Source organism: Agelaius tricolor, unplaced genomic scaffold (assembly GCF_023055355.1).
Source record: "Agelaius tricolor isolate 1412-34295 unplaced genomic scaffold, bAgeTri1.0.p SCAF_9, whole genome shotgun sequence".
Classification (NCBI taxonomy): Eukaryota; Metazoa; Chordata; class Aves; order Passeriformes; family Icteridae; genus Agelaius; species Agelaius tricolor.
Window position 1 is genome coordinate 2,099,048 of NW_027269269.1, and position 22,474 is coordinate 2,121,521.

General features: G+C 41.2%; 1 protein-coding gene across 3 annotated transcripts in view; it reads left to right on the plus strand.

Annotated features, from left to right (window-relative positions):
* The window catches only part of FLT1 (fms related receptor tyrosine kinase 1), a 108,748-nt gene that overhangs the window by 53,473 nt on the left and 32,801 nt on the right, over window positions 1-22,474 (plus strand). For all 3 annotated transcript variants that reach the window (XM_071433988.1, XM_071433987.1, XM_071433989.1), the window contains 4 exons: window positions 6,977-7,085; window positions 14,272-14,562; window positions 19,400-19,546; window positions 21,378-21,509. In XM_071433988.1, the coding sequence (XP_071290089.1) occupies window positions 6,977-7,085; window positions 14,272-14,562; window positions 19,400-19,546; window positions 21,378-21,509 (679 nt within the window). The remainder of the gene's footprint in view (window positions 1-6,976; window positions 7,086-14,271; window positions 14,563-19,399; window positions 19,547-21,377; window positions 21,510-22,474) is intronic.

The window sequence follows — 22,474 nt, forward strand, 5'->3', positions numbered from 1 at the left end:
AAGAAATGGTCCTTGCACGGAAGGATTTGCAGTGAAATTTATTGGTCCTCCCTTGTATTCTTTGTCTTTTTGCTCTTTAGTTCAACTAAAAAAGGTCTACCTTGCTTTGCTTTACTCCTCCTGGTCCCTATGGGGAGGGGGAGGTTAGTGAAACAATCTCTGTACTCAGCTTTTTCACAGCTTTTGTAAAGTTTCTCTATTTCTGCTGCTCTTCCGTAGCTTTTCAAGCACAGCTGGACTGCTTTGTAAGTAAAAAAATGCTCTCTAAGCCCAGGCTCCTGGCCAAGCTGAGAGCTGCACGATTAGTGCACACACAGCTGCTCTAGAGCATCCAGGATTGTTCTTTTAAATCCATGGGAGTCTATGGTTTTTCACTCTTCGCAGCCCAAGACTCACCCTCGGCGCCCCTGAGCAAACTCAAAGAGACAGCTCAGACAGAGCCCTTGCCCATCTGCAGGGATATTGTCAGAGTGCTAATAGCACTGAGCTCACTGAATGCAGCACATCATCACAAGTGTCTGTCTCTGACGGACTGCTACTGTGAGCAGTTCTGTTCCTGCAAGCAGCTGTGAACAACTCTCTGAGGCACTTCCACAGCGGTGGTGCCCTGCTAAATAAATAGTGTGTCTACCCCACTTCCACATCCCAACACAGCAAGAGTGGTAAAAACAATCTCAGAGCTCAATGGAAACAACAAAGATGCAGGGGACAAAGAGGTAGGAAATGAATGAAGAAACTCAGAAAGTTTCACATTTGGGTTAGCATGAAAGGAGAAATGCGTGTGGTCACAGGATGAGATTATTATAAGCAAGGGAAGAGATGAACAAGGAATGATCAACAGGTTTCTTTAGCAATGAAGGTAGCTGTTTTCACCTTCCTAAAGACATTGTGCCAGTTCCACATGTTTCCTGTATGTGCAACATCTAAGTGCTTCTAGTTTGGCTCTTTGCTGTGGTAGGTTGTTTGTTTGTCTGTGGTTATCAAGGTAGCCACAAGTATATTTTAAAGTTAGCAAAACCTCAAGCCCTGTGCCTGTGCAGTTAAAGTAGTGCAGGAAGCCTGCACTACGTGATTCTTTGGTGACAGAGAAACCCTGACAACAGTGTTTTAGTAACATTTCCGCTAAAGCCTCTCCAAGCAGACATTGAGAAACTTGAGTGGTACAATGGAAGAACTTCGTAACATAAGCCATAATACTTAATCATAAGTCAGCTCTTGAAGTGATTTGATTCCCCCACCCAATGCTTTGATTCTCGTTTTGTAGGACATTTCAGTGACTTCCTACAAAGCTGAGCTATTCTTAGGCCTGTCATGTAAACAGCTCACAGACACTCTGCTGTTACTCAGCTGACTAGCACCCATCACTTCTCAGTGCTCCCCTTAAAGCTGACTGCTGTGTCTGACTGAGGGCTAACACTGATTACTGCTCTTTGCATGGTCAGTGTTCATTAGAGTGTCAGTCAGTGAATGACCTGCAATAGTAAGGTACAGAGAGCTGGTGTGTTCGTTGTGCCCCTGAGTACAATTGGTAGTGGTGCACGTATTCAGTGTGCTCTGTCCCGGGTGTGCAGGCTCACACTGGCTTACCAACAGCTTTGAAGGCACTTGGTACTCCTGCCGCAGGGCTACAAGGGGCAGAGTTCTGTAGAAGTCACCAAGGGTCCTGGGTGTGCAGCATGTGCAGAAGACCACTAAGAAGGCAAGTTGAGATGAGGGAAAGCAAAAAGTGTGGGCCAAGAAGAAAGGATTATAAATCCAAGGGAAGGAGACAGTAGACATGAGGGCAGTTGAGTACAAGGAAAAGTTGGAGAGAGTGAGACAAAACCCTTTGATTTTTGGGAACTAACCTACTGAGAACCTGAAGTGGAACAGAATGTTCCTGACTGCCTCATTCCTCTGCTGCTAGCATATGTTGGGAGTACCATGGACCAATAGCAGGTACCACAAAAGCTGGGTCTGTGTCACAGGGTATGCCTCCAGGTATGGTGTGTAAAGGGTAGTAATGCATGGAATTGGAGCTTACCATGCATATAGGTGTGTGTCTGTGTGTGTGTAAAAGTATATATATGTCTATGTGTATATATATATATATATATATATATATAAAACTTTGTTTTCCACTGCACGAATACCTAACTGACACAGGTTTTTAGTGGATCCAACAATGACAAAGCCACTTGACTTCATGGAAAAAGGAAGGTAATGGCCCTGTATCATGATTCTGGAAGGCAAAATTTAGACTCACCGGTTTGGCTTGCAAAGATGGGTCAGTCTGACTGGTGGTAGTATTAAAAACTGTAACTCTCCAAAGTGGAGTGCTAAATAGTCAGAAGAGCCAATCCTTCCTGGACAAGACTGATAAGTGTAATCACACAAAATAAAAGGGTTCCATCTCTCCTTCATCTTCTATGCCAAGCCCTAAACATCTACCTCTCTTCTGAGTTCCCATCTTACTGATGAGAGGGAGAAGCATGTGCTGTGTCTGTTCTCAGTCCTGACACATGCCAGCTGTCTGGCCAGTACATCTGTGCAGATTGGCCATCTGGAACCCAAAGAAGAAGAGAAAGCTGTTTAGCTCACTACAGCAGCATTTTGATCTTTCTCCTCCACCAAACAGCTGGTTTTCATTAAATGTGTGAGATCTCATGAGCTTTGAGTTGTCAATAAGTCTTGGATGAAACTGGACAATAGATTCAGAAATTACTGAGCATGTGGGGGTGGAGAGGATACTGGCAGACAGATGGACAGGCTGGCAGACAGATGAACATAAGGACGGTATGATCTTCCTCAGAACCCAGGCTAAAGATAGCAGTGGGAGCCCCACTTTCCTCTCTTCAGCACATTGTAACTTCTCCTGGAGCCTTCCCGAGTGCTACTAGAATTCCTGTCAACACTTTCAAGTGAATCTTTGGGAGGTACCAGCAAAGCCAAGCCCTTGATGAGATTAAAACCAGCAGAGCTTGGGGCTTGCTGCTGCTGAGCTGCAGGACAGCACGGGATGCAGAGGGAAAACACAGCTCTGCTTGATATACAGCGGCAACTCATAGAGATTTTTCTGCCTGACCCCAGGGGGAAAGTGAGTCCTGTCCCATCCGCTCATGTCCTCCTGTTGAAGATATTTTGGTGTTTCTCCCATGCTGGTCCTGAAGGTGAAACGTGTTGACCAGATGTTTTGCACTGATGCTCCTTGCCAACACGTGAGGCACGCAGATCATATGTCTTTGGCACAAGCAGACCAATCCAGCAGTGCCCTACCAATGTTTAGAAATGGATCTTCCTAAATTATATTCCTTTAGACAAAGATAATGCCAAGGGCATAAAGAGAGTGTATTTTCATTTATTTCCTTTCTTTTTTTTAGTCAATAGTTCTTCTTAAAAGCATAACTAGAAGGGAATCGGCAATAACTGACAGACTTGCACTAACCTGCTCCATGTTGAAAGGGCAGTGTTTTGCTTTTTAAATACGTGGGCTGTTTCAAGAAGTCAGGGCAGCAATCTCTGAACAGAGCAAGTTCATGTCAGCATCTTAAGAGGCCTTCTGGGAGTCACATAAGAGCCAGGTTGCCAAACATTTTCTGAAAACTTATTTTCCTTCTCTGCCATCAGCTGGAGCATTGGGAATCCTCTATCTCAGCTACTTTGAGAAGAGAGAAATTCAAGCAGACCCTCCAGGGGAAAGACCAGCCCACTGTGGCTCCAACAGCAATGATCTTGTCAGCTGCTTTGTATTCTCTTTGCCTCCACAGTCTTTTCCTCATCAGTTTCCACCACAAACAAATCTGAGAATTCCTCTTCCATCTCTTAGGATTTCTGCCTTATGCCTTTTTTATTTGCCCAGCAAAGCAGCAGCAGTATGGGACTCACTTCCCAAGCCCCTGGCTTTGAGATGAGCCTGTGACATGGTGCTTCAGCAGAGATGATGGGAGTAAAAAAAAAGGGATAAAAGGCCAAAACTTTGGTGATAAATGGAGGTTGTGGAGAGATGATGCTGAAGATATTGACCATGCCACCATGCCTGGGGGGATTTGCCTGCTCTGTCTGATCATGCCAACTCAATTTAGACTTTATATAACGTAGCTGCAAATCCAGTGACTGAAACTCCCTGTTGTGATGCCAGATGATACAAGACAGCAAAAACTTTTGCTTCTTTTGCAGTAATAGCTGTACAGAGGGACCATGCTGCACAAACTGATCTCAAACAGCCATAGTTTCTCCATCAACAATATGCCAGGCTTAGTTTTATACACACTGCTTCTCTGGTGGGTTTTGGCTGGCATCCACAATGAAAAACACAGACTGCACCACTGGAGGGCTCACAAACTATTTAAAGAGATGTTATCTTATCCTTGTGACTAATTTATAAGCTAAAAGATGTATACAGAGACATGTTGTCTCTTAAATATTCTGTTCTGTTGCAAAGTCAGTCTTGCTTCCTCCTAGACACTGTGGTTTTCTCTGCCTCAGTAGAGTAAACATACCAGTGTGTGCTCTCTAGCACTAAGGCCTCCTGTGTTCACAGCATTTAATTCCCTTGCCTTCCAAAGAGCCATTGCTTGCATGGGAGTTGCCTGTTGGAAGTGATCTTTAGTCCATGCTAAAGAAGTATTTGGGACAGTGTAAGTTGGTCAAAACCAAAATGCTGCTGGGGCGAAAGCTGGCAATTTAAATCACTGGGTTTCAATGCCAATGAATGTTCTCTCAGGCAATTTAATACACAAGAAAAGGCATTATCTGTAAGTCACTGGAGTCACACTCATTTAGCATAACTCTATGCACCATCCTCAGTGTGACAAAAGTAATAATCACATCACAGTGGGCTGAAGCAGTAAAACTCAAGGTAGTATGCACAATTTTCCATTAAAAAGTAATACCTAATGATAGAAGGACAAAATGCAGTCTGATACTTCCAAAAACTTTTCAAACCGTTGGAGTAGTTGTGGGAGGAATAGTCAGCATGTGTTTTTCAGGCTCAGAAATGCTCTGCCTCTGTGTATAATAAAGACAGGTGTCCTGGAGTCAGAGAGCAAGAGCTTCATTCTCTCCTTCACTGTGCATGTTAGGTCACAGTTGCTTCCTGGGCAAAGCTGCTGTGAGGTAACACCAACTAGCAGAAAAAGGCTGGTTTTAGGTGTAAAGTCTGGCATGGCAGAAGCAGTTTTTAACCACCCACATTAGCCTTCTGTGGTAAACATTGTGGGACTTCCTTCTGGTCCGAGTTAGTGTTGAAAAAGCAGATGCAGGAATCCTGGTGCTGTACTCTGTGTCCACACTTAAAAAAATTATGTTTAGAAGCTGGAAGAAATTCAAAGAGAATGACAAAATATTGACAGGGCCAGGCACACCCTTTATAATTAGAAATTTGTAGAGGTCAGCCTACTGAATTTAGCGAAACAGGATGATTTTTCCCTAAGGGCTGTAATTATCTATCTGGTATTACAGATGCTCTTTAATCTCACAGAAGATCCAAAAAGGTAGTTTATAAAAATTGTAGCTAGAAATACAATGTAGAATGTTAGCAGACAGGTAGTTGGCCTCTGAGATAATTTCACAGGGTAGAGATGCTGTTAGCATTACTTGTAGTGAATTTACCATAGTGAAGTCTTCTAAAACAAATAAGTCAAAACGAAATTATTTGCCTCAACAGTGTTTGCTTGAGTGCAGGAAAAGTAATAGACTCTCTGTACTGAAGAATGATTTTGGGAAACCAGAAGATCTATTACATTTAGGGGCTCCACAAGAGTTTGGGGATAGCTATGCTTTCTCCCAGGAGGAGACAAAAGCAGTGCAAATGTTCAGTCAGTGTTTATGTAAAAATGTAGATAACTGGTCCTTATTTATTACTGCCTCACCCTCTTGTGTTTGTTTCTGAACTCCAGTAATCAGGCAGACTTAAAAGAATGTATTAATTGCACAGAACTTATTTTTAGGATTTATAGAGACACCAAACAATTCCAAGCAGTGGAATTCTGAAGTCCCACAATTTCCGTTCATCACCGTCCCAGCTCTGCCCATAACTCCAGCCAAACCATGTTTTACAGAACAAGTAAAATGGCAACAGAAAGAAAGAAAATTAAGCTACCAAGTAGTAACCGGAAGCACGTTACACTGATAAAGTCCATGTCCGTGCCTCATGTCTCAGCTCCATAACAGAATGACACATCATTTGTTTCTGCATAACTTTCCTCTTATGCTTAGTGCCCAAGCCACTAGACCATGGCTTCCCATCACCCTAAAAGTATAACTCTTATTATTACAGTGGTTTTTATGTTTCTAAGAGCACATTAGGTGTTTTTGGCCCCTGGCCTTTCAAGGTCTTATCTTTCAAGTCAAATAACATCTGAGAAAATATTTAGTGTGCTAGACCTCTTAAGATGGTGATAGAAAATAACGTATCAAAAAATGACATATTATCATATAGTAGAAATATTAAGTCCAGGAAAATAGTACAAAAGAAGATGAGTAAATATCTCTTTTGCCGCTGCTCTGTCTCACCTGACACGTATGTGGGAAAATGAAAGAAATCCAACAAGTTTAGTGCCAAATTGAGCTACTTTTTTCCCCCAGGGTTATCCAAATGCCTGAGGCGTGTCTCACCTATTCCCTTTGCAGTCTGGCTCTCCTACAGGCTGCTTATCTCCTTGTGTGAAACACATTCTGTCGTGCTTCATGTCTCGTAGCTTACCATTACATCACCAGCGAGAGATAAATCAATCTGAAAGACATGTTCAAAGATTTTTGGTCATGATGGCTTTGATGATATAAGGGTCACCCAAGGAGCTTGTTTCCTGTTATTCTTCTATCCTTTGCAAAACTGTGTATGGTAACATCTCCTTTAAATAGTCTCAGACGTGCCCATCACTGAATGAATGGAAAGAGTGGATCATGGGACAGTCAATGGTGACTTAGGAAAAAGAGAAGAAAAACTTTAACTGAGTTCTTAAGCCAATGAGAACTAAGCCTCTTCTTTCTTTTGCAGACTGCTAGCACTCTTGTTGTAGCTGAAGCCAAATCGTCAGGAATCTACAGCTGTGTGGCATCCAACAAAGTGGGAAAATCTGAAAGAAATGTCAGTTTTATTGTAACAGGTAAGATCTACTCCTCTACAGAGTCAAACGTGTTTCCTGATCCTGGAGTTATAACTGTAGGTTGTTGTGGCTTTTTAATATACCACTGTTTCAGAATTGCTGTAATGTGTAAGCTCATACCATGCTTTTGGGTGATGCTGGTAGGTTTCATAGCTGCTGGTCTGGATTTCTAGGGACGCTAAATTGGTGAATGACTCATTCCTCCCTCAAGCACCAAGCATCAAGCATGACAGAAATTACAAATACAGCAATGAGTAATTTCCCATTTTGGTTCATCTCTGCAGTAATTTCGTGCATGAAATTTTAGTGTACTTTCACCCACCAGTAAGCCAGTTTCACATGTGACATTGAGGTGTCTACAGCCTCATTCTGTTGCCCACCAGGATATCTCACAACACAGAGCCTAGAGCAGTGCCAGTGTCTGCAGGCAGCATGCTGCTAGAGATGTCTGGGGAACCTCTCACAGATCTCAGGGACAATGGCAACTTATGGGTGGAAAAGTGTCAGGATACAGACTACAGAGTTTTGTTTCCTTTTCTGAGAAAGACAGCCTGGAATGCCATTTGTGCCATGGCACTGAGAATTCCTCTGGTGTTATCTTCACGTATGAGTATGCTTTCTGGTATTTTTGCATTATGAGATGTGTTTGGAGTTTTCACAAACAAATGACTTAATGTTTTACTTCAGGAATTTCTGAAAAAAGCCCACAGCGTGGCTTTGGGAATAACTACTGCATTATTCAGCAACACAAAGTCTGCACATGCAATTACAAAGGATTTGTTTTCTGTCAAAAGTTTAGTTTTGTTTATAAAGCAGTAGTTTTATAAACTTAGGCTGTTGGCAATTTTCAGAGTAGATCATTAAAGAAATGTAATTCATTCAAAAAGATGAGAAAAAGCAAAAAGGCTAAAATATTTAGATGCTTTGATCCCCAAATCATAATCTCTGGGGTTTTTATGTTGTCATTCTCTTGCTTATAATTCTAATGAGTAGTTTTAGTGAAACTCATTCTATTTCTATTCTGAGAGATATCAAAAGAGAATAGACACACTCTCACCAGATTTAAAAAAAAAAAAAGGAAAGACTACTTCAAAAAATGTTCTCCCTCCCAAATTCTGTGTTTTTAAAATGACAAGCTGAATCATAGAATACCAAGTTGAAAGGGGCCCCAGGATCATCTGGTCCAACCTGTCTTGGGAAAAGCACAGCATCCTGTCCAGATGGAACTTAAAAGTGTCCAAAGTTGGTGAATCCACCACTTCCCTGGGGAGATTATTCCAATGACTGATTGTCCACACAGTGAAAAATTTCTTCTTGTATCAAATCAGAATCTCCCCAGGAGTAACTTGTACCCATTACCCCTCATATTTTCCATTGTGCCCTGAAATAGGAGTCTCCATCTTCTTTGTAGCCACCCTTTAAATACTGGAACATGTTGATAAAGTCTCCCCTAAGCCTTTCCTCAAGGCTGAACAAACCCAGTTCTCTCAGCCTCTCCTCAAATGGCAGACTTTCCACTCCTTTGGTCATCTTTGTGGCACCTCTCTGGACCCTTTCCAGACTTTCCACATCTGTTTTGTACAGAGGGGACCCAAACTGAATCCAGTATTTTGGATATGGCCTGACAAGTTCTGAGTAGAGTGTAATGACTTCTTCATCTCTGCTGGTGATCCCTTGCTATTACAGCCCAGCAGCCTGTTGACTTTTTTTCACCACAGCAACGCCCTTTTCATTCATGCTGAGCTTGTTGTCCACCACAGATCCCTTTCCACAGAGCTGGTCCCCAGCTGAGCAGATCTGTTGACCCAGATGCACTGGTTTTGTGCTTCCAGGAGAGTGCCCTTTCCTCTAACTGGTAAAAGAAGCTTGGGCACCAATACCTTTCTCTGGCACCTCCAGGATTTTGTAGTCTTCCTTGAATCTGCCCAGATTCCATCTGGCTTCTATCCAGCTTGTGGTATCACTCCTGCCCACACAGAAGAGTAGCAATGAGCAGTAGTCAGTGCTCTCGACAAGTTGTGGCACTGTCTCACCAACATTTCAGGCCTCAGCTACCAGAAGGCAGCATGACTCCATCATGCCAGCAGATGGGCACCCCTGCAAGCACTTGCCATTTCTTTTTTAGGTATCCACTGTTGTGCTTCTCGTACAGTTTCACCTGGCAGGCTTCGTTTGTGGGTGTCTACAGCTGTTAAAGCTCCATGTCATAACACACTTTCACATTTAGAAAGTGCCATTTATCTATAAATATAGAAAATTGGTTAGAAGCATGAGAAGTATAAACAGATAAGTGACACACAGGCAGGTTGTTTGCTAAAGTACAGAAACTAGAAAAATGTCTCTGTGTTCTATTAATGGAAGTGACAAGAACATTTGCCACCTTGAAGATGACTCTTGTCCCCACTCTTAGTTTTGCTTTCATCCCTATCCTCACATTGTGTGTGTTTGAACAGAAAGATGAACACCACATAGTTCTCCATAAATTAACATGCCAATGATAGTTTCATCTTTGTGTGGGTACTTCACATGAAACTTTGAGAAGTCACTGAGAATCATTCACTGAGAATGCTGCTCTTTCAATGTGCAAGGGGCTGAATTTGGCCTTCTTTAACTCTTATTCCTCAGTTTTCACAATATAACATGGAAGATCCTGAAACCAAATGAAGCTGTACTTTGATGGACCTCATTCACCATATTCAAATGTCCCTTTAAAAGTTTTGATGGTGGTTTCAAATATTTTAGCACAGTGACATGAAGGATGTAGTTTTCCTATTTAGACCTAGCATTCTCAGATCTTAAATAAGGATGGAAGGAAATCCTTCTCCTTGATACTAAGGCTTGCACGAGAACATGCAGAATGTTATGACTTCCCTTTGAAGAATCTTATATTGGCTGGTGTTCAGAAAGAGGAGTGTCAGCTTTATTATGTCTTGGAATTTCTTAACATCTTGACTGGTGGCAAACATTCCTTATAGTGTAGTGGAGCTGAAATGCATTTGTCCTATGAGCTCCTGGAGCTGAGCACTACAGTTGTGTGACATGGAAAGTCCTGATCATCCTCTGGCACTCACTTGCATTGACTGAAAGCAGTGCAAACAATACTATTGTTTGGTCCCTACAAAAATCCAGTTGTGCTCACCGTAATTCTCCTCTATCAGGCTGAGACCAAACTGCTGTGGCTGTGTTTCACATCAAGAAACAAATATGTCCAGAATGTGCTGAAAAATGCACTGAGGGAGTAAAAACCTGAGAGCCTCACGTGCTGATGGATGTGAACAGGACACTGCTAAGTATTTCCTTCTGATGAGTCCAAAACCAATACTTCAGGGTTTGTGTGACAGCTTAGGGCTAGTTTATCTTACATTGTTGAGTCTTCTGGCGCCATTTGAAGTCAGCCTGAGCCACACAAAAGTGTCTAAAAGTAAGAGAAGTGTCCAAGCAGGAGGGGATGATTCCTTGTAGGAAAAGGAGCTGCTGCCCTCTGTAAAAGGGATGCACCAGAAATGACTATAAAGAATAGATGGAGACAAAGACTGTTCTGAACAGGGAGATCCCTTTCCTTGAAGGCAATCTCCCTCAGCCCTTGTCCTTGGGAAGAGAAAATGCACGTGCTGCAGTGCTGTGAAGGGTCTCTTTTTTTGTGGACAGAAACCATTAGGAAGGTGGTGAAAGGCAGAACGTGTCCCAGCAGCACTAGTTTGGAGTTGACAAGTTCCACTCCTTCAGGGAACAGTAAACATAAGGAAATTACTGCCAACAGAGAGAACCTAGGAAGAACAAGCACTTTCTTTAGTTACTGTAAATATAATCTTATTTCTGGGCTTAAAGTGAAACCCCCCTATCGTTTCCTAGGAAGTTTGAGAGTGGTGTACATGATTTTATACACTGTGCCTCAGGGTGTATGTATGACACAAAGACCATGGGCTTTGGAGTAGCCTTCCTACGGCTTCTGTCAGATAAAGAGCACTTTTGGTATACTGTCACTGACTTAGATCTAAAAGCAAATCATTGTTCAATACCCAAAAGTAGCTGTGAAACTTACATAAAGGCAATGTAGAAAGGTGATTTCTGAAACCTCTCCTTCTGACTGGTATGGAAGCAGTCTCTGTAACAACACCTTTATGCCAAATTTAATTGTATTAGCACCCTTTCCTCCAGCCTGCCCCTTTCCCTACATTTTGGGCTGTTTTGCTGGCACACAGCAGGCCCATGGGTGTGTTTGCAATTACAGAGGGTGAAACAGGAACAGCTCTGCCTTATCTCCCTGGTTTCCCAATGTCACTAAGCGCATTTTATTTTGAGATTCCTGATGGTGCTTGGCAAAGATAAACAAAATCTTCCATCAGGAAACCTGGGAGCTATTTCCACAGGAAGCTTCAAATCACTAAAGTAAATAAAACCCTTTTACATTATTCCCAGCCACGTTATTTAGCTAGCCTGAGCCTGTAACAATTGCTGAGATAGGTGTCATATATTAGGAGGCTTGTAGCGTTTAAACAAATGATTCTTTTGGAACCCTGTGCATTTTGCTGTTGTCCCTAGATTTATTCAGAAAATAGTCTTCACAGAAGGCACACTGAGGAAGAACTCCAGACCTGACAACATAAAAGTAGTTGTAACTGCATTATACTGTTGGCATGCTATCCTTTTAAGCTAAAAATAGTTCACTTGCCTCAGTCCCCAGGGATCTTTAGTTTCATCTTAAGAGTTTTGCTTGGCTCTTCTTAGTTTTACTGAGTATTGGCATCTTCAAAAGCAAAAATTATCACTATTTCTTACCAATACCCTGGCTTTCACAAAACACATCAGAACAATTTGAAATGTACTGTGAGTAAGATGCAGCACCTTCTTTCTTCCAAGTACTTACCCACATTCAAAATGTTGGCCACCTGATTGTTTTTAAGTGTGTTTGAATTTAATGTTTTTTAAGAAAATCAAGTATAGGATTCAGTTCATCTAACTTAAATCTTACAATTAGGTACCTAAGCCTAAGCTGATCATGTAGGATCCCTTCATAATTAAGCATGAGGGACCAGGATGTCTGGCATTTAACCCATCTTAAAGGGATGGTTTGCACTACCCTCTGGAGAAGCCTGTGTCACCCCATGGACTGTAAACTTTTGCCCATATACAGAACACAAAACATCTATATATTCAAGTAAATGTCTGCATTTTGGCAGCTGAGGCTGAATATGATGTATTCCATGTATGGAGGTGTTTCATCTTAATAGCTCTTCCAGTCAATATATTCTTAATTGAGATTAGAATCTGGCACCACACACTCTTACATATCAAACAGGATCCTGATGGTTGTCACTCATTGATGAGTTCATGAAATTTGAAGTTTTTCTTATAGCTTTGTTTGCTAGAGAGAGAAAAGTGGTGTCCCAATGGAATGTAAGTGGAACAATTTAACACCAAGCTTTAATACCCAGTCTAATATTTTAGTGTCTCTGCCTCCACTAGGTTGATCTTTGGACTGCACACCTGAACCACAGCTGATGACAGGCACACACTTTGCTCCCACTGCAGGGGCACGATGAGTTCAACCAGAAGAAATCAGGCCTCTCCCTGGGAGGCATCTACTGTCAGGAGAAATTTAAATCCAGGCCTAGCAGGAGCTCATTTACCCTCTGTTTAACTCCGGGATAGATGTGGAAAAGAGGATGTTATGGGGGACAACTGATGCCAGGCTTCCAACAGGCAGAGAGCATTGAGCAGGTTTTGCTCATGGTTCCCCTGGAAGACAAGGCAGCTCTGTTTGCAATGTGGGGATTTAGGGAGAAACTTTCTGATGGATTGGTCAATCAATGAGAGAGGTTAATGAAAAAATATGTGGGATATTATTCACTTGAGAGGTACTTTTACATATTCCTGCTGAAGTGACATTAAACCTGAAGAAACACTGGTAAGAATGAACTGAATGGAAGTGAGCATTGAGCTGTTCACAATCTAAGAAACAAGAAAAGAAGGTATAATTCTCCCTTATGAAAGAAGAAGCCCTTCTTAGGATTTCAAGTCAAGTTTACGGCCAAGTGCCATAGCAATTAGTAGTGAAAGAACAATTGAAAATGGCCACAGTCGATGTCACTTGACCGAGAAGAAGGAAATGACTTTATCAGAATATTGGCTACAAATAAACCAAGAGAGGTTGCATTCTAGGAGTAAAACTTGGAAGTGCTTTCTCTCAGGAACTTCTACTTTCACTGAGGTCAGTGGTAGGAGTGCCTTGCTGGAGGGATGAGCCCCAGGTGGAGGCAGCTGGGAGGCAGCTGACACCACCACAGCTCTGCACCACTGCCCAGGTGGAGGAAGTTGCAAGTGGCATTACAATAAACTGCAAACAGGACCTTTTCAAGTAGGGCTTTCTACATTGTTGGCTAAATTCCTCCTGCCTGAACCATCTGCTATGAAGTGAAAATTTAACCCATGTCTACACTTTGTAAATTGATCCTTGGTTTCTCTCAGGTGAAAATATTTTTCACCTGTGATAATGCCAAGGCACCTAAATAAAATACCTTCATCCTAGTGCTGCCCACACACAGCTGGTCACCCAGGGCAGAGGGTACTGCTTCTGCTTTCCTCTTGGGTGGCTGGTAGGCCTTAAATGCAGGGAGGGTAAGCACCTCTGTTCCAAGGGAAATCTCAGGCATGTGATCACAGATGATGTAATTTCTCAGGACTTGAAGCATTTTTAAGAAATAGACGTACTTTACCTGAACACTTGTGAATAACAAAAAAACAGTATAACCAAGCATGATGAAATGCAGTATTTTTATACTGCCCTCTTGAGATTCCTTTTCTCTTATGCAGTTCACAAGCTGGAGCTGTGATCAGAATATTTCTCCTTTTTCATAGTCCCAATGTGATGTCTTTAAATAATTCTGCTTTTGGTACCTTGCCCCAGTCTGTCATAACTTGGCATAACATTTATACAAACTCATTACTTCCAAGAGCAACTTCAGTTTACACCAACTGACATCTGAGGCCAAGTGTATCATAGCTCTAAGAAAAATTATGAGAATAGCTGGAGCTGAGTGTATGAAAGGAAAGATTACACACCTGAGCAGGAAGACAACGACATTGATTAGTTCAAAGACTTCCTGATAAAGGGGGAAGTATATGCTGTGTTAATTTTGGCTCATTAGTTTCATATAAACTAAAAAGTGTTCTTGATTTTTGACAGATGTACCAAGTGGATTCCATATTAGTTTGGAAAGAATGCCTATTGAAGGAGAGAACTTGGTATTGTCCTGTTCAGCCAACAAATTCCTGTACAAAGACATTGCTTGGATTTTACCCAGGACAGTCAACAATCAAACGAAAGCAAAGAAGTCTCACAACAGGGAGTACTCCATCACCCTCACTCTGACCATCAAAAACGTTTCCCTGGCACACTCAGGCACCTATGCCTGCCGAGCAAGGAACATATACACGGGGAAAGAAGTGCTTCAACAGAAAGACGTTACAATCAGAGGTGAGCACTGCAACAAAAAGGCTGTTTACTCTCGGATCCTCAAATATAAAAGCACAAGGAATGATTGTACAACACAAAGCAATGTAAAACATTAAAGGACTCATTAAACAGTAAGAGATGTCTCATATCATCTTGATTTTTGTATCACTGTTGCTACCTTTCAAGCTCTGAGGTGGTGCTCATTTCCCCATGGGTTGGAAATAGGAGGAATAGCAAACAAAATCCTAACGCGTGAGCTTCCACTTGAGTTCAGACGGGTGTTTTCTGCTTTGAAAAGGCACATGGAAGCTGGGGTTTGGAAGATCCCCCGTGCTACATTTTACATGCCGTTATTTTTTCTCTTGCTGTCTCCTACTGAGCAATAAGGAAAACTTTGGATCAATCTTTTCTTCCGCTTTGATATCAGCCTCATCAAAAGTGTCAAAGCTGAATAAACTGATTAACTTTAAAAACTGCTGTTTTCAGTCAACAATGGACATTTAATAAGCTAACTTGAATGTGCGGAATGAGCACAATTCAGTTTGAGATTGACTGGACTACATATTTTTTATTTTAATCTGATCTTGATGGACTTATAAATATTACCTGCTGAGCAAGTTCTAATACTTATTTATTTGAAATTATTTTCTACACTAAAGTACATTAATCTTAAAAAAGTATCTTCTAAAAGAAGTATGCAGGGAAGAAATAAAAATGTTGATATAATGCACAGACCTATCATATCATTTATAATAATGATGATTTTACAACTGACAGCCATGAACCATGTTTCTCCAAATAAATCCAGGTAGACTTCCAGTTGCTGTGTTGGTCAATTCTTAAAGTCAGTTCTGCACTAATGTAAAAAACTACTGATAAAATTGTGAGTGTTGCTTCTGGCCTGAAGATTCAGGAGTTTGTAATGTTGTAATTATTTTATCAAATGAGGAATGTTACACTAACATGACTGAAAAGGTTTTAGCCAGCACGGTTAAAAATATTTTTAAAAATACAAATTGAAAATTGATGCCATTAAAAATATTCATTGCTTTTGGTATGCAAATGACAATTGGATTTATTATGGGGATTAAGAACCAGCAAAACTGCTGAAGGACAATTAAGGGCAACCTAAGAATTCCTTGTGAGCATTTCCCCTTTTCTTTTCCTTTGTCATGATTTTGCTATGAGATGTTTCTGTGTGCTATAAATTCTGTGTAAGGAAAAAGTTACTATTTTTAATAGATCTGATAACTTTATTTTTTTACAATTACATAGCTTTAATTATTTTTGGTTACATTTATGATCGATCATTTATATAGCATTTACACAAGCCATAACAAAACAGACCACAATGACCAAAATAGCTGCAGCAAAGGAACAAAGTGGCTGTGCTTTTAAAATAGAGGGTGACAACATGACAGTTTCTTGCGCTTGGGAACTCACCAGACTATTTCCTCCTTTAGGTATCGAGACTGTGTCCCACGGCTAAACTTGCCTTTCACGTGGGAATTGCTTTTGTCAAGTGTGAAAGGGTAAACAATAGCATTTCCCCATAATGCCAGTTTCATGGAGCCTAAAATGCTTAGAAAACAATTGGTAACCTGGAAGTTGTCAGAGTAAAGAAAAGAATAATCATTTATATCTTGAAATGTCACCTATAGCCTGCTTGTATACAGTAACTCTTTTGTTCATTATTAACGTGATGGCTTCCAGAAACAATGTGTTCTTGCAAAGGGATCAGGCTCTCTTTTTTTCCTAAAACATGCCTAAAATGCAAGTGAAGTCGTTGGCGACTGCTTAAAAATGGAGCAAGCTCACTCTTTAGCATTTGCAATTCTTCAGAAGAACTACAATACAGAATCCCCTTTTTTCCTAGGGTATTTTGTGGGAAGACATTTGATGGCGAGGTGGGCGGTGATGACAGGACATTACAAATTTTCCATGGCCTTGGGAGCCGAAGCAGCATGATTTGTGCAGCCAGTTGCCAGGCAATATGAGTTTGGGTCAAAAAAAAAAAAAAAAGAGATGTGGCAATTAGACTGTTCTGTGAAGTTGTTGTGCATTGCAATGATGTATGTCACTGCTGAGTGGAGGTCCCACCAGCCTGGGCTCGACCAGCACTCAGAGGCCACACTGTGCAAGGATGCCCTGACATCCCAGTGTGACTGGCCGTGTTGGAGGACACAGAGAAAGCTCACTGGAAACCTTGGAGGAAAGCAGTTCTTGGTGGCAGGATAAAAACTACTGATGTCGCTTTTGATGTCCTTGGATGACTGGAGAATCTCATGGGTTTGGGGAGTTTTCTCTGCCTTCTGTTGTGTAATATATTATTTAGGGAGAAAGGTGTGAATTATATTTCTTCTTCTTTTTTTTTTTAAGTGTTTAAAATAAAGCTTGTATTTATATTTTTGTACTGATTAATAAAAAATAAGTGAACAGACAACATAATCCTAACAAAAGGCAAAAATGGATGGAATGCATATGTAAACCTGAAAATTAACAAATTGTAATTTCTCCCCTTTTTTTTGCTTTTAAAAATGCAAATTCTCCCTCCCTACCACTCCAGGTCAGAAAAGTACTCTGATACCAGTGTCCTCTTCTCCCCTCTGTGATCCCCCTGTCACACCCCTGGGCCAAATTCTGCCTACAATGAAGTTCCTCAGGGTTACTGAGAGCAGAGTTTGGCCAGCAAGGCAGCATTCGTGGGCAAGCATGAAGGCTGGGGTCAGGTCTGGGGGGCTGCCCTGGGAGCTGAGCCCCACACTCTGCTGGTGGCCAGGCTTGCCCCTTGGCTTTGGAGTGAGCAGAGTAGGACATTGGAAACTGTCCCCCTTGGCTTCACTGCAAAAATGAATGGGAGAAAACAGGTGGTTTGCAAAAGAGAATAATCCTCAGGTTGACCAAGTCCTTGAAAAATCAGCTGATTGTAGCAGAGAAATTATTGAAAGTATGTGAATGATGACTTAAGTTTTAAGCAAAAAAGTTTTTCTTAATATGAAATCCCATCTTTAGTGTATGGCTATAAACAAATTAAAATTAATCACAACTCACAGAACGTGTGATTTGCCTTTGTTGTGTCATCTTGTCCGCCTTCATTTTGGATGTCTGGGCTGGGATGTCTGTCAGGGACTGCTGATAAATATTGAGTTCTTCTCAGCACGTGTATGTGGACATGCCTCAGACTGTGCCTGTTCATAGTGTTGTGAAAAATGAGAATTAAATAAAAATTGAGATGAGGTATTAAGGAGAAGAGGGCAGTCTTCTTGGCTGCAAGGCAAATAGAGTTGACTATGTCATTGTGTAGGTACGTGATGAAGAATTTACAGTGCCTCTCATAAGCAAAGCTGTTTGGGAAGAGAGAACAAACTGTCTACCAGGCTGTAAAGAACAAATTTCATTGCCTGTGAAAATTACTGGCTTGCAGCTCAGAAGTGCCCAAAAGCCATAGTCATTGCACAGTCATGACTATGTTGGAATTAATTTTAAGGGGCAAGGGCATTGTAAAAATATCCCACTTTAAAGGTGTTTTTAGTGCTGTGGGGATCATGCACACTGAAAAATCTGGTGGTACATAGTGGTTTAACATTTGTGGAGAGTTTTTATTTATGTCTGGTAACAGAATAATTATGAAAATGGCTAGAATAATTATGTGTAATGGCTAGTTTTTCTGTAAGGAAAAAGAATAATCTTCCAAACATAGAATATCAGATATTAAGAAAGTGTCAGAATAATATCAATACACCAAATCAGTATCAGAACTGATACTGAACTTGGTGTATTGGCACCTATTGCAGCTTGAAAGAAAATCTTTGCAAATAGTTGGTTTCTGCTTTTTTTTTTCGTTTCATTTTGTATTTGGAATCTATGTATCACCATGTTAGCAATTGCTGATCCTGGCAGTGTCCTTGAAGGCAAAGATTGCAAATAATTGGGGAATTTGAGGGAATCTGCAGTGCATTTCCGTCTGTGATGCTGCTCAGGAGCTCCCTGAATTCTCCATGACTGCTTTAAATGGGCCAAAATACCAAAAATAATTATGTGAGAGTTGCAAATGTGAATGAAAGATGTTGCCATATAATGTGCATAAACGTTGTAAACATCTTGACCTTTGTTAGAACAGCCTTCAGCACTGTATGAAATGAGGGAAGGAGTGGCAAAGGGTTGAAATGATCATGAGATTGTTTTGTTTCTTTCAGAGATGACTTTAACATAATGTTTGTAGTGTGTTTTTGAAATGCTATGGTGTGGTTTGGCCAGGCCTGGTTATGTTCAGCCAAATATTTGAAATGCAGAAGTGGAATGATTTATGAAGACTTTGGTACAATGCTTATGTGCTCATGGTGGTTTTGGATTATGTGAGTTTACTGAATATGATTTGTAACTGTACTCTTTAAAGTAAGTAAATTATCAAAGTCACATTCATGGCTATCACGGTGTACAGAGCAGCAAAGTGCTATCAGCAACACAGAGGTACTCTGCTACAAGGCTGTTCTGATGATTCTTCAAATCTTTGGTGTCACAGTTTGTTTCTTTTGATGGTGAAAAACTGAGCTTTCATAGAAAGTCATTGCTTTCGATATAAACAAGCGTGGTTGGTCATGGAACTGAGAAAATCTTTTGAACACTGTCATCATTGGGTGTTCATTGTTCATCATAGCATGCCATTGCTGAGTAATGGGAGTTCTCTGCACACACCAAACCCTCCTGAGCTAAGTAGAACACTAAATAAAGTCAGTGAAAAATGAGCTTGGTAGAAGAGCTGTAGCAATCTCTAACACCAGTAAAATGTGTGTAGGGGAGATAATTAAATCTCCACCATTACAAGAATGTAAAACAAAGGTGTTGTTTTGTCTTATAGCTCAAGAGGCACCAGCCCTGCTGCGGCAGCTTTCGGATCAGACAGTGAACGCCAGTAACTCTGCCATGTTGGAGTGCCAGGCTCGTGGTATTCCTGAGCCCCACATATCCTGGTTTAAAAACCATGAGGAAATACAGCAAGAACCAGGTGAGAGCTTTGTGTACTCACCTACCTCTTACAGCAGGCTTTTTATTTACCCTTCTGCCTTACATAGCCATTTGCAGAGCCATTGGCATCAGTACTTAGATGTAAGGAAGGCAGGCAGCAGCCCGGGTGCTCCAGGTAATTCCGTGTCACTCCAAAACATGAGCCAGGCTGGAGATCTAGACACAACCAGCCTTTATGGAATCAATGAAACACTTTTCACCTTAAAAGAGTCATCTCCAGAGAAATATATTTACCTCCATTTGTTATAGAGGGAGCTCAAGCAACAGGATCTTGGCCAGCAGACATGGAAGTACCAGCAGGAGTCTGTAATCAGGCACTCAAAGTCTGTTCATGAGTCAAAAACTATCCAGGAGACTAAATCCATGTCTGGGGTATCCAAAATCCAAATGCATCTATGGCGGCAGAGGAATCCAGGTCTCATGCAACAGAGAGGAACAGCTTCCCAGGTGGCATGTTGCAACAACCGGAAAACTTTGGGAGCTGTTTACTGGTGTTTCTGGAATGTGGCTTCAAAGATCAGCTAAGGCTAAATGTCCAGCTGCTGGCACCATAGTCATGGATGTGATGTGTTCCTTGGATATTTCAGATGGAAATGAATGACAGAGGAAAAGGCAAAACCTTTCTCATGGGAATTCATGCACATTTGGTTCAGGAGCACACACTGAGATAGTGTTAAAACACTCAGCAAAAATGTTCAAGGAGGTCTGGTGCATTGGAACTTGAATTCAAAGTGTAATCTTCTACAGAACATTTTAGAAAGTTTGTAGTTATGGTCATGTCCTGAATTATTAGGAATTACAATAGCATGAATAAAAACAACTGGAAAAAATTCTGAGGATTTCTCCAACTGAGTTATAAGCCCATGCAGACTTCCAGCCCAGGCACTAAGCTTAATCTAGAGACAGATTCCATGAAGCTTTACAGTGATCACATTGCTGTAGTGTGCATTAATAACATTATCTTCCAAAATGAAGGTTATGTGTCTAACTTGGGTGTAATGCAACAGATACAATTGGGAGCCAGGGAGATGTCTCCAGAGGGTAGGTCAGACCACTTCAGTTAGGTGCCTGAAATAGATGGTGGGAATACAGTTTGATGGGACTGTGATTCTGATGGAGCCAAACACAAGTGTGTACTTGATTGCACATTTCCTGGCTAGAAGGTGCCCTAGCAGCAGTCCTGAGACCAAATCTGCTCCCTGCCTCTTCCTTGCTTCTTGGAGTATTTTCCAGGCTGCCTTCTGGGTTGACCTATCTGGAATAAACAAGATGTTTAAAGCTTCAGGTAATTCCCTCATGGTAATTCTCTTTGCACTATCTGGAGCCCCTTTGTGAAGGAGCCCATTGCTCCACACCACAAGGGCAGGTGAGATTTGGAGCAAGTCTGCTGCCCATAGGGACAGTCTGAAGGGCTTCTGGAAGGGCTCTAAGCTTGAGCTGCTTCTGGGGCAGACCTGGGACTGTAAATGCAGTAATCAGATTATCCTTTTTCCAAAAGCTGCAGACATTCTAAAGTGCTTACCTGGATGAAAGCATAGGCACAGTGCTATCAACATAAACAGTACCAAGTACTTCCAAGATCATTCCCTTAGGCTGAGCTTTTTGACTCACACAAGTGCTTTGTAAACACTGATTTCCAAGAGGCTCGCAAGGCGTCCAAGTGTATTTGGCTTTCCTGCAGACAACATTGTGCCGTGCAGTCTGTGGCTCAGATTTCTTCTGAGAAAATCTTAAAGCAGATACTAGTACACAAGGGCCAGGTTTTGTTTATATCCTGGCTCCCTCTCATTGCAAAATATTTCATTTCACAGGAATAATTTTAGGGCCTGGAAGCCGAATGCTGTTTATTGAAAGAGTAAAAGAGGAGGATGAAGGACTTTACCAGTGTATAGCCACCAACTTGAAAGGGTCCGTGGAGAGTGCGGCGTATGTCACGGTACAAGGTAAAGCATCACACTAAATGGGAAGAGCAAGCCTTCCAGAGTGATGTTCTTAGGCTGGAAGGGCAGAGGTATGACCTGGGACTCCTCTGGTGATCTCTGAAGCAATTTGAAGGAAGTCCTAGCAAGGGAAGCATACCAGGTTGGAAAGGAAGCCCAGCAGGAAATGCTAACTCAGAGTGTGTTTACACTGACCTAAAAAGAAGAATTGCTTCAACCCAACAAAGATCAGGTCAGGGTAGAAGACAAATGTAAATTTAGTATCAGCAAAACAAACAATAACCAGGGTAAGTAACACTCTCCTACCCACATATTTTCCAATTTCAGATAAATCCCACAGAAATTAGAGGCCTGGGATGTTCTGATTTGTTTATTTTTCAGTGTAAAGTGAATTGCCAAATCAGACTGGAAGATTTTAGCCTAGCAATAGCTACATACGCGAAGGTACTACTACAAGGAAGTGGTTTGATTAAGTTATTTCTGTAACCATTACTTGAGTTATCATGCTAATAATTTAAATGTCCAGCATTATTCTGCCTTCTGACAATCTCGATTCATGCCTATGGCAGGGAAATAAATTAATTTTACATTAAATAAAAAGAAAGTTTATTCAGTGACCTTTCAATTTCATTGAGTACCCTTTTGGCTCACGAATTATGAGATTAGAGAAGTAGGTTGACATTCTCCATATAGGTCAGTGTCGTGCATGTATTAAATTGACATAATCTATTTTACTGACCTGGTGTTAAGTAAGTAGTCCTGGATGCATTTAGTTGCTCCTTAAAAACACAACTGAAATATAACCAGGCCTCTTAGGCAGAGATTATATGTTTGTGGATGTTCTCATATAATTGTTAAATGTGTCTGAATACTTCTGAGTATTTGGATACTCTGCAGGACAAGACAATTACAACTAATATTGATTTTTTTGCCATAAGTGTGTTTGCAGTCGGAGTTAATAGTAATGA